This window comes from Heptranchias perlo, chromosome 45 (assembly GCF_035084215.1).
Source record: "Heptranchias perlo isolate sHepPer1 chromosome 45, sHepPer1.hap1, whole genome shotgun sequence".
Taxonomy (NCBI): domain Eukaryota; kingdom Metazoa; phylum Chordata; class Chondrichthyes; order Hexanchiformes; family Hexanchidae; genus Heptranchias; species Heptranchias perlo.
This window is the reverse complement of record NC_090369.1, coordinates 3,002,319-3,016,632: the sequence shown is the minus strand read 5'-3', so window position 1 is coordinate 3,016,632 and position 14,314 is coordinate 3,002,319. Positions and strand designations below refer to the sequence as shown.

Genomic DNA, 14,314 nt, shown 5'->3' with positions numbered 1-14,314 from the left:
GGGGGGTCTGTAGGGGGAGGGAGGCCTGAACCTTCTCCTCTGGACACTCTATCCTATCCTTAAACGGGGATCTTACCCGGCCTGTTCTTGTCCAGCCCAGCACTGTCCTGGAACATTCTCTGCTCAATGCCATTCTCTCTCCATCTTCCTACATCTCTGCTCTCTGCCTCATCCCTGTCTGCGGTGGTGTCTCTCCACACAGGCAGCCGGACATTCAACCGTGAGGCCCCTTGCCACCAACTCCCCCTTGGCTGATTGGCAGGAAACATCAGGGCAAGCATTGCCTTCCCCGGATACCTGGCCCTCCCCGTTGGGTGGAGATACACGTTGGCCTCTACTCATTGAGACTCAGAGTGGGAGATTGAATGCACAGCTGTTCCCGCTCTGTCTAGTGGTGTGCTCATCCCTAGATCCAGGTGGGGGGGGTCTAAACTGCAACCCCATGAGTGACGCGGGGCTCCTGCCCCACTCTACAATCGGCAGCTGGGAAACCCCATTATAAACACACCGACTGGTCATCAGTCCAGCATCTTGCACAGTGAGGGTCTGTTTACGCAACCCGCCAACTCAATGCTCCTCCTCCTCCCCACCTCCTCACCCTCCACCACCCAACCACCTCCTCCTCCCTACCCTCCTCCACCTCCCCAACCCCTCCTCCCCACTCCCCCCTCCTCCCCACCCTCCTCCCCAACCCCCTCCTCCTTCCCATCCCCCCTCCTTCTCCCCTCCCCATCCCCATATTCCTCCCCATGCCACTCCTCCCCATGCCCCTCCTCCCCAACCCCCTCCTTCTTGCCCCACTCCTCCTCCCCATTCTCCTCCTCCTCACCCCCTCCACCTCCCCAACCCCATCCTCCTACCCACCCCCATCCTCCTACCCATCCCCTCTCCTTCTCCCCACTCCCACCTCCTCCTCCCCATCCCCCATCCTCCTCCCCACCCTCTCCTACTCCTCATCCTCTTCTCCCAACCTGCCCACCCCCCCCGAGCCTCCACCCCAGAAGATACTGAAGGTAGCCTGACCGAGTGGCTCTGCATTTCGTGCTGGCGGGGATGGGGGGGTGAGGAGAGGAGGGTAAAGGGGGTTTCCTTTTGGCTTTTGCCATTTGTCTCCTAATGTATGATGTTGCGTGTCCGGGCAGGGAAACGGGGCAGAAGGAACAGCGTGGGATCGCTGGACAGCACCATGGAAGTAAGTGGCACCGACTCCACCCATCCACCCCTCTCACCCACCTCCACCCCCCCCCCCCCGAAAAAAATCATATGCCACTTAATCCCTAAATCATTGCTTGTGGTGCGCCATCTTGAATTTGTCTCCCTTTGCATGGATGTGCATGTCGGTGTATCCCTTTGTGTCGTACATGGCCTATCTGTACCTCTCCCCCCTCCCCTTTTACCTTCATGATCATCTTGCATCCCAGGGGTAGACGTTGGAGCTCATCTATTTCCCACCACGCTCGGTGGCCGATGGCCCGGGCCGAGCAGGAACGCCCCCGGGTTCCACCCCTGATCTGTGCCGAGTGGGCTTTAGGACTAGTTAGGAAAGGGAGAGGGTTTAGAAGGAGCCAGAGTTCTCAGTCCTGATTCAGCCACCCCTCCCCTGCTGGAAAGTATGAATCAAAGGTACTACACAGGCTGTTCAACCCGACCATGTTAGCGTTTACGCTCTTCAGAAGCAGTCGTCCTAATCCCATGTGCCCGCCCTGATCCCGCATTCTTTTATTCCCCGTTTCCTTCTAACCTATTCTTAAATGCTTCAATCACCAACTCTGGTCGTGCGTTCCACAACTTCACAACCCTGTGTGAGTACGTAAGAAATAGGAGCGGGAGTAGGCCACACGGCCCCTCGAGCCTGCTCCGCCATTCAATCAGGTCATGGCTGATCTTCGACCTCAACTCCACTTTCCTGCCCGATCCCCATATCCCTCGATTCCCCCTCGAGTCCAAAAATCTATCGCTCTCAGCCTTGAATATACTCAACGACTGAGCATCCACAGCCCTCTGGGGTAGAGAATTCCAAAGATTCACAGCCCTCTGAGCGAAGAAATTCCTCCTCATCTCAGTCCTAAATGGCCGACCCCTTATCCTGAGACTATGCCCCCTGGTTCTAGACTCTCCAGCCAGGGGGAAACAGCCTCTCAGCATCTACCCTGTCAAGGCCCCCTCAGAATCTTAGATGTTTCAATGAGAAAGGTTTCTCCTGCTCTCTGTCCTAAATCTTCTACAATTATATCCCTATACCCTCATTTCAGGCCCCTGACTCACTGCAAACAGCATCTTTCTATCAACCTGTCTCATCGCATCCTAATTTTATCAAATCACCCCATTAATCTCCTCTGTTCTAACGAAAACAGCTCCAATTCTTCAAGCCTTTCTTCATATTCATAGTCACAAAATGTCCCACACCCCCACACACACACCCACACCCACCCCCCCACACACCCTCACACACCCCCACACACACCCACACACAGCCCCCCCCACACACATACACCCACACCCATACACATACACATCCTCACAAGCACACACACACACCCATACACACACACACAAACACACCCTCACACACCCCCACACCCATACACATCCTCACATGCACACACACACACCCATATACCCACACACAACCAGACACCCACACACACACACACACTCTCACACACACACCCAAATCCACACCCACACACACCCATACACCCACCCCCACCCCCACGCACACACACCCACACCCACCCCCACGCACACACACCCACACCCACCCCCACGCACACACACACACACCCACACACACCCATACACACACACACACCCACACCCATACACACACCCATACACACACCCATACACACACACACACCCATACACACACACACATATCCATACCCACAAACATAACCCCACACTAAAACCATACACCCACACACACATACCCCCACACCCATACAGACACACGCACACACACACGCCCACACCCATACAAACCCCCAAACCCACACACACTCCCTGACCCTCACACACCCCGACCCACACACACCCCGATCCACACACACCCAGATCCACACACACCCTGACCCACACACACCCCGATCCACACACACCCCGACCCACACACACCCTGACCCACACACACCCCGACCCACACACACCCCGACCCACACACACCCCGATCCACACACACCCCGACCCACACACACCCCGACCCACACACACCCCGATCCACACACACCCCGACCCTCACACACCCCGATCCACACACACCCCGACCCACACACACCCCGACCCACACACACCCCGATCCACACACACCCCGACCCACACACACCCCGACCCACACACACCCCGATCCACACACACCCCGACCCACACACACCCCGACCCACACACACCCCGACCCACACACCCCGACCCACACACACCCCGACCCACACACACCCCGATCCACACACACCCCGACCCACACACACCCCGACCCACACACACCCCGATCCACACACACCCCGACCCACACACACCCCGACCCTCACACACCCCGACCCACACACACCCCGACCCTCACACACCCCGACCCACACACACCCCGACCCACACACACCCCGACCCACACACACCCCGATCCACACACACCCAGATCCACACACACCCTGACCCACACACACCCCGATCCACACACACCCCGACCCACACACACCCCGACCCACACACACCCCGACCCTCACACACCCCGACCCACACACACCCCGACCCACACACACCCCGACCCTCACACACCCCGACCCACACACACCCCGACCCTCACACACCCCGATCCACACACACCCCGACCCTCACACACCCCGACCCACACACACCCCGACCCACACACACCCCGATCCTCACACACCCCGATCCACACACACCCCGACCCACACACACCCCGACCCTCACACACCCCGATCCACACACACCCCGACCCTCACACACCCCGACCCACACACACCCCGATCCACACACACCCCGACCCTCACACACCCCGACCCACACACACCCCGACCCACACACACCCCGATCCACACACACCCCGATCCACACACACCCCGATCCACACACTCCCCGATCCACACACACCCCGATCCACACACACCCCGACCCACACACACCCCGATCCTCACACACCCCGACCCTCACACACCCCGACCCTCACACACCCCGACCCACACACACCCCGACCCACACACACCCCGACCCTCACACACCCCGACCCACACACACCCCGACCCTCACACACCCCGACCCACACACACCCCGACCCACACACACCCCGACCCACACACACCCCGATCCACACACACCCCGATCCACACACTCCCCGATCCACACACACCCCGATCCACACACACCCCGACCCACACACACCCCGATCCACACACACCCCGATCCACACACACCCCGATCCACACAAACCCCGATCCTCACACACCCCGATCCACACACACCCCGACCCACACACACCCCGATCCACACACACCCCGATCCTCACACACCCCGATCCACACACACCCCGACCCACACACACCCCGATCCACACACACCCCGATCCACACACACCCCGATCCACACATACCCTGACCCACACACTCCCCGACCCACACACACCCCGATCCTCACACACCCCGATCCTCACACACCCCGACCCACACACACCCCGACCCTCACACACCCCGATCCTCACACACCCCGATCCTCACACACCCCGACCCACACACACCCCGATCCACACACACCCCGACCCACACACACCCCGACCCTCACACACCCCGACCCACACACACCCCGATCCACACACACCCCGACCCACACACACCCCGATCCACACACACCCCGACCCTCACACACCCCGACCCACACACACCCCGACCCACACACACCCCGATCCACACACACCCCGATCCACACACACCCCGATCCACACACACCCCGACCCACACACACCCCGACCCTCACACACCCCGACCCACACACACCCCGACCCACACACACCCCGACCCACACACACCCCGACCCACACACACCCCGATCCACACACACCCCGACCCACACACACCCTGACCCACACACACCCCGACCCACACACCCCGATCCTCACACACCCTGACCCACACACACCCCGACCCACACACCCCGATCCTCACACACCCCGATCCACACACACCCCGACCCACACACACCCCGACCCTCACACACCCCGACCCTCACACACCCCGATCCACACACACCCAGATCCACACACACCCTGACCCACACACACCCCGATCCACACACACCCCGACCCACACACACCCCGACCCACACACACCCCGACCCACACAAACCTGACCCACACACACCCCGATCCACACACACCCAGATCCACACACACCCTGACCCACACACACCCCGATCCACACACACCCCGACCCTCACACACCCTGACCCACACACACCCCGACCCACACACACCCCGACCCACACACTCCCTGACCCACACACTCCCTGACCCACACACTCCCTGACCCTCACACACCCCGATCCACACACTCCCCGACCCACACACACCCCGACCCACACACTCCCTGACCCACACACTCCCTGACCCTCACACACCCCGACCCACACACACCCCGATCCACACACTCCCCGATCCTCACACACCCCGACCCACACACACCCCGATCCTCACACACCCCGACCCTCACACACCCCGACCCTCACACACCCCGATCCACACACTCCCCGATCCACACACACCCCGACCCTCACACACCCCGATCCACACACACCCCGACCCTCACACTCCCCGATCCTCACACACCCCGACCCACACACTCCCCGATCCTCACACACCCCGACCCTCACACACCCCGATCCTCACACACCCCGACCCACACACTCCCCGATCCTCACACACCCCGACCCTCACACACCCCGACCCTCACACACCCCGATCCACACACTCCCTGACCCTCACACACCCCGATCCACACACTCCCTGACCCTCACACACCCCGACCCTCACACACCCCGATCCACACACTCCCTGACCCTCACACACCCCGATCCACACACTCCCTGACCCTCACACACCCCGATCCACACACACCCCGACCCTCACACACCCTGACCCTCACACACCCCGACCCACACACACCCTGACCCACACACACCCCGACCCACACACACCCCGATCCTCACACACCCCGACCCTCACACACCCCGACCCACACACACCCTGACCCTCACACACCCCGACCCACACACACCCCGATCCTCACACACCCCGACCCTCACACACCCCGACCCTCACACACCCCGATCCTCACACACCCCGACCCACACACACCCCGACCCACACACACCCTGACCCACACACACCCCGACCCACACACACCCTGACCCACACACACCCCGATCCTCACACACCCCGACCCACACACACCCCGACCCACACACACCCTGACCCTCACACACCCCGACCCACACACACCCCGACCCACACACACACCCCGACCCACACACACCCCGATCCACACACACCCCGACCCACACACACCCCGATCCACACACACCCCGACCCACACACACCCCGACCCTCACACACCCCGACCCACACACACCCCGATCCACACACACCCCGACCCACACACACCCCGACCCACACACACCCCGATCCACACACACCCCGACCCACACACTCCCTGACCCTCACACACCGCGACCCTCACACACCCCGATCCACACACACCCCGATCCACACACACCCCGACCCACACACTCCCTGACCCTCACACACCCCGACCCACACACACCCCGATCCACACACACCCTGACCCACACACTCCCTGACCCTCACACACCGCGACCCTCACACACCCCGATCCACACACAACCTGACCCACACACACCCCGACCCACACACACCCTGACCCACACACCCTGACCCACACACACCCTGACCCACACTCACCCTGACCCACACACACCCTGACCCACACACACCCTGACCCACACACACCCTGACCCACACAAACCCCGACCCACACAAACCTGACCCACACTCACCCCGACCCACACACACCCTGACCCACACACACCCTGACCCACACACACCCTGACCCACACACACCCCGACCCACACACACCCTGACCCACACACACCCAGACCCACACACAGCCTGACCCACACACACCCCAATCCACACAAACCCTGACTCACACACAGCCCGACCCACACACACCCTGACCCACACACACCCTGACCCACACACACCCAGACCCACACACAGCCTGACCCACACACACCCCAATCCACACAAACCCTGACCCACACACTCCCTGACCCTCACACTCCCCGACCCTCACACACCCCGATCCACACAAACCTGACCCACACACAACCTGACCCACACACACCCTGACCCACACACACCCTGACCCACACACTCCCTGACCCTCACACACCCTGACCCACACACACCCTAACCCACACACTCCCTGACCCTCACACACCCTGACCCACACACACCCCGACCCACACACACCCCGATCCACACAAACCTGACCCACACAAACCTGACCCACACACAGCCTGACCCACACACACCCTGACCCACACACACCCCGATCCACACACACCCCGACCCACACAAACCTGACCCACACACCCCGACCCACACAAACCTGACCCACACACACCCCGATCCACACACACCCCGATCCACACACACCCTGACCCACACACCCCGATCCACACACACCCTGACCCACACACCCCGACCCACACAAACCTGACCCACACACACCCCGACCCACAAACACCCCGATCCACACAAACCCCGATCCACACAAACCCCGACCCACACACTCCCTGACCCACACACACCCCGATCCACACAAACCCCGATCCACACAAACCCCGACCCACACAAACCTGACCCACACACACCCCGATCCACAGACACCGACCCACACAAACCTGACCCACACACACCCTGACCCACACACACCCCGATCCACACAAACCCCGACCCACACACACCCTGACCCACACAAACCTGACCCACACACAAACCTGACCCACACACACCCCGACCCACACACACCCCGATCCACACACACCCTGACCCACACACACCCCGACCCACACAAACCTGACCCTCACACACCCCGATCCACACAAACCCTGACCCACACACACCCCAATCCACACACACCCCGACCCACACACACCCTGACCCACACAAACCTGACCCACACACAAACCTGACCCACACACACCCCGATCCACACACACCCTGACCCACACAAACCTGACCCACACACACCCTGACCCTCACACACCCCGACCCACACACACCCCGACCCACACAGACCCTGACCCACACACACCCCGATCCACACACACCCCGACCCACACACCCTGATCCACACACACCCTGACCCACACACACCCTCACACACCCCGATCCACACACACCCTGACCCACACAAACCTGACCCACACACACCCTGACCCACACACACCCTGACCCACACACACCCTGACCCACACACTCCCTGACCCTCACACACCCCGACCCACACAATCCTGACCCACACACACCCTGACCCACACACACCCTGACCCACACACACCCTGACCCACACACACCCTGACCCACACACTCCCTGACCCTCACACACCCCGACCCACACACACCCTGACCCTCACACACCCCGACCCACACACACCCTGACCCACACACACCCCGACCCACACACACCCTGACCCACACACACCCTGACCCACACACACCCTGACCCACACACTCCCTGACCCACACACACCCCGATCCATACACACCGACCCACACAAACCCCGATCCACACACACCCTGACCCACACACACCCTGACCCACACACACCCCGATCCACACACACCCTGACCCACACACACCCTGACCCACACACACCCTGACCCACACACACCCTGACCCACACACACCCCGATCCACACACACCGACCCACACAAACCCCGATCCACACACACCCCGCTCCACACACACCCCGACCCACACAAACCTGACCCACACCCACCCCGATCCACACACACCCCGACCCACACACACCCCGACCCACACACACCCTGACCCACACACACCCCGACCCACACAAACCCCGACCCTCACACACCCCGACCCACACACCCTGATCCACACACACCCCGACCCACACAAACCTGACCCACACCCACCCCGATCCACACACACCCCGACCCACACACACCCCGACCCACACACACCCTGATCCACACACACCCCGACCCACACAAACCCCGACCCACACACACCCTGACCCACACACACCCCGACCCACACACACCCCGACCCACACACACCCCGATCCACACACACCCCGACCCTCACACACCCCGATCCACACACACCCTGACCCACACACACCCCGACCCACACAAACCCCGACCCTCACACACCCCGACCCACACACCCTGATCCACACACACCCCGACCCACACACACCCCGACCCACACACCCTGATCCACACACACCCCGACCCTCACACACCCCGACCCACACACCCTGATCCACACAAACCCCGACCCTCACACACCCCGACCCACACACACCCCGACCCTCACACACCCCGATCCACACACACCCTGACCCACACACACCCCGACCCACACAAACCCCGACCCTCACACACCCCGACCCACACACCCTGATCCACACACACCCCGATCCACACACACCCCGATCCACACACACCCCGATCCACACACACCCCGACCCACACACACCCCGACCCACACACACCCCGACCCACACCCACCCCGATCCACACACACCCCGATCCACACACACCCCGACCCACACACACCCCGACCCTCACACACCCCGATCCACACACACCCCGACCCTCACACACCCCGACCCACACACACCCCGACCCACACACACCCCGACCCTCACACACCCCGATCCACACACACCCCGATCCACACACACCCCGATCCACACACACCCTGACCCACACACACCCCGACCCACACACACCCCGATCCACACACACCCCGATCCACACACACCCCGACCCTCACACACCCCGATCCTCACACACCCCGATCCTCACACACTCCCCGATCCTCACACACCCCGATCCTCACACACCCCGATCCTCACACACTCCCCGATCCTCACACACCCCGACCCACACACACCCCGATCCACACACACCCCGACCCTCACACACCCCGATCCTCACACACCCCGATCCTCACACACTCCCCGATCCTCACACACCCCGACCCACACACACCCCGATCCACACACACCCCGATCCACACAAACCCCGATCCACACACACCCTGACCCACACACACCCCGATCCACACACACCCCGACCCACACACACCCCGACCCTCACACACCCCGACCCTCACACACCCCGATCCACACACACCCCGATCCACACACACCCCGATCCACACACACCCCGATCCACACATACCCTGACCCACACACACCCCGACCCTCACACACCCCGACCCTCACACACCCCGATCCACACACACCCTGACCCTCACACACCCCGATCCACACACACCCCGACCCTCACACACCCCGATCCACACACACCCCGATCCACACACACCCCGATCCACACACACCCCGATCCACACACACCCCGATCCACACACACCCCGATCCACACACACCCCGACCCTCACACACCCCGATCCACACACACCCCGACCCTCACACACCCCGATCCACACACACCCCGATCCACACACACCCCGATCCACACACACCCTGACCCACACACACCCAGACCCACACACCCCGATCCACACACACCCCGACCCTCACACACCCCGACCCTCACACACCCCGACCCTCACACACCCTGACCCTCACACACCCTGACCCTCACACACCCTGACCCTCACACACCCCGATCCACACACACCCTGACCCTCACACACCCTGACCCTCACACACCCTGACCCTCACACACCCTGACCCTCACACACCCTGACCCTCACACACCCCGACCCACACACACCCTGACCCACACACACCCCGACCCACACACACCCCGACCCACACACACCCCGATCCACACACACCCCGACCCACACACACCCCGATCCACACACACCCCGACCCTCACACTCCCCGATCCTCATACTCCCCGACCCACACATGCTCATGTGCACAAAATCAATTTTTGCGGGAGTCACTGGAACCCAAGAAACAGGAAACTTGGCTAATCCCCACCCTCCCCCACCGTCACTCAGTTGGGTGGAGCCTGGGCCCTGAGACCGGTTGTAATGGTTTTACCGACCCCACCCCGGCTGAGATCCGCTCACTCAGCACACACCGGGGATGGGACCTTGGACCCGCCTGGTCGGCATGGCTCAACCACTCGCTATCGAAGAACTGAGCCCGCTGGAGAGGCCGGCCAGCACACTCTGCTGGTGCTCGTGAACGCCACTGTAACCAGGAAATGTTTTGTGTGTGTTGTCCGCAGGGGTCCATCATTAGCAGCCCTCGAGTTCAGCAGCGACCCATTCCCATCCAGGAGGATTCCACCATCCGGCCTCACCGACCGCTCTCCAACTCCGCATCCTTCCTGGGATCGCTGTTCGGGAGCAAGAGAGGGAAGCAGGCATCGCAGACCCACTCGATGGCTGGGGGGTCCCAGCAGTACCCGACGGCAGCGTACCAGGCTGCCTACCCAATGCAGAGCGGGCAGACAGACGGGCCCTCCAAGATCCAGGCCCTGCACGCTCAGTACTGCCAGCCTCCGCCGCCCTACTACCATCACCACCGCTTCCACATGCAGCCTAACCCTCAGCACATCAACGTCACCCTCCAGCGCCCGTGCCGACAGAGGCCCCCTCTCCCTCCGCTCCTGCCCCGGCCTCAGCTGACCCACACCATCCGGCCGCCCATCAGCTCCCCGCTGTCGCCTCTGGCTCCTCACCAGATGCCGGCTTACACGCCGCACGCCATCACCCAGCAGCTGTCCCAGTATTCCCAGCAGCACACCCTCCAGTCCCAGAGCGCCCTGCAGGCCCAGCATGCTCAGCTCCTGCAGCACCAGCAGGCCCAGAAGCAGCACCTGCACCTGGTGCAGGCCCATCATTCGCAGCTGATGCAGCACTCCTCCCAGCACCCCATCCACCTCTCCCAGCACCCCATCCACCTCTCCCAGCACCCTCTGCAGCAGGCGCCCCACCACCTGGTGTCCCAGCATCCAATGCAGCAGCTGTCCCAGCATGCATTGCAGCAGCACACGCTGCAGCAGCACTCCCAGCATGCAATGCAGCAGCACACCCTGAAGCAGCACTCCCAGCATCCATTGCAGCACCCCTTGCAGCACACCCAGCACCCCTTGCAGCACTCCCAGCACCCCTTGCAGCACTCCCAGCACCCCTTGCAGCACTCCCAGCACCCCTTGCAGCACTCCCAGCACCCCTTGCAGCACACCCTGAAGCAGCACCCCTTGCAACACTCCCAGCACCCCTTGCAACACTCCCAGCACACCCTGCAGCAGCACTCCCAGCACCCTTTGCAGCAGCACTCCCAGCATGCCCTGCCGCCTCAGCTCTTGCCCCATTCCCCCCTGTCCCCGCACTCCCCCCTTACCCCCCTCACCCCCCTCACTCCCCTCACCCCTCTCACCCCACAGTCTCCACACCCTCCCTACTCTCCGCTGCTGCCTCTGTCGCCCCTCCCCCCACACCCTCAACAGCACATCCTCGGGCAGCCCCCGAGCCAGGCCTCAACCGCAGGCAAGCCAAAGCCGGTTAACCGGATCAGCACGGTGGTGTGAGGGGGCCGGGGGGAGGGGGAGGGGGGTGCCGGAGAAGAGGGAACGACCTCCGCCCGTCGGCCTTGACTTTACTCCCCTCGTGGGTTGTTTTTTTTTTTGTCGTCTCCGTTCCCCCCGGTCACGCCATTCTTCAGAAGCGAGCACCGTCGGGGAGGTGCCGAGACGCTCTCCTTCAGGGAGAGGCTGAGGGCCGCAGACCCAGGCCTCTCCCACCTGCTTCGACCCGGATTATCCTCCCGCCAATCAGCCTTGGGGGCCGGTTTATTTTTTTGTTTTGTTTCCGCCCCCTCCCCTCGCCCCCCCAACTCCCTCCCCAGGTGTGAGCAGAATGAGTGCGGAGAACTCTCGGTACCTTCCCTTTTTTTTTAAACAAGAAAAGAAGAAAAAAAAATATATATAAAACTCTTGCTCTGTTGCACGAAAGCTTCGGGAAGACGAAGAGGAACCTTTTTTTTTTCCAAATGCGCCTTGTCGACCCAGCGTTGAGACTTGAACAGGGACAATGACGAATAAACGAGAGAGAGAGACAGATATATATTGAGGGCCAAGTTTAAAAAGAAATGTGTATATAACAAACATATATTTAATTGTAATTAATAACCGCATTGTATAATTAAGCAGATATATTTATTGAAGTACTTTGCCAAATTAAGACGTGCAAACAGGGAGGCGGGGGGTGGGGGGGGGAACAATGATGACAAGAACCCAGGTGCGGGTAGGTGTTGCCATTTTTGAAGAAACAAAACACAATTCGAGGACATCGAAGCGCGACTTTCTACTACGTCACCTCTGGATACTCGCAAATGCTCAGGGAGCGCGGGGCGGATTCCACCCACGTCTGCGTGCGCGTATGAATTTTGTTTCAAAGGGCCCGCCTAGCGTTGTCACTTGCGGTTTCTAGCCTTGACCTAGCTGGTAACCCGAAGCGCTAACCCCAACCCCCTAAATCATGCGTTGTCAATAGTCACTCCGTTGGGATGTCATCGATGATGGAGGTCAGCCGTGTTTTTTTTCCTGTTTTGTTCAGATTATTGGGAGTGGTGTTTGGATGCTGGGGGATTGCAGACACAGACCCGCGTCCCACCACCGTGTGGGGGATTCACAGACCCGCGTCCCATCACCGTGTGGGGGATTGCAGACACAGACCCGCGTCCCATCACCGTGTGGGGGATTCACAGACCCGCGTCCCATCACCGTGTGGGGGAGTCACAGACCCGCGTCCCATCACCGTGTGGGGGAGTCACAGACCCGCGTCCCATCACCGTGTGGGGGAGTCACAGACCCGCGTCCCATCACCGTGTGGGGGATTGCAGACACAGACCCGCGTCCCATCACCGTGTGGGGGATTCACAGACCCGCGTCCCATCACCGTGTGGGGGATTGCAGACACAGACCCGCGTCCCATCACCGTGTGGGGGATTCACAGACCCGCGTCCCATCACCGTGTGGGGGA

The 14,314-nt window shown here is 61.5% G+C and overlaps 1 protein-coding gene across 6 annotated transcripts in view; it reads left to right on the top strand.

Annotated features, from left to right (window-relative positions):
- Positions 1-13,478, top strand: part of LOC137306816 (IQ motif and SEC7 domain-containing protein 1-like) — a 98,646-nt gene extending 85,168 nt beyond the window's left edge. For 5 of the 6 annotated variants that reach the window (XM_067976211.1, XM_067976213.1, XM_067976209.1 and 2 more), the window contains 2 exons: positions 1,143-1,192; positions 11,554-13,478. In XM_067976211.1, the coding sequence (XP_067832312.1) occupies positions 1,143-1,192; positions 11,554-12,861 (1,358 nt within the window). In that variant the 3' untranslated portion in view covers positions 12,862-13,478. The remainder of the gene's footprint in view (positions 1-1,142; positions 1,193-11,553) is intronic. The other variant, XM_067976214.1, reaches the window with a different exon arrangement.
- The last annotated feature ends 836 nt before the right edge of the window (positions 13,479-14,314 follow it).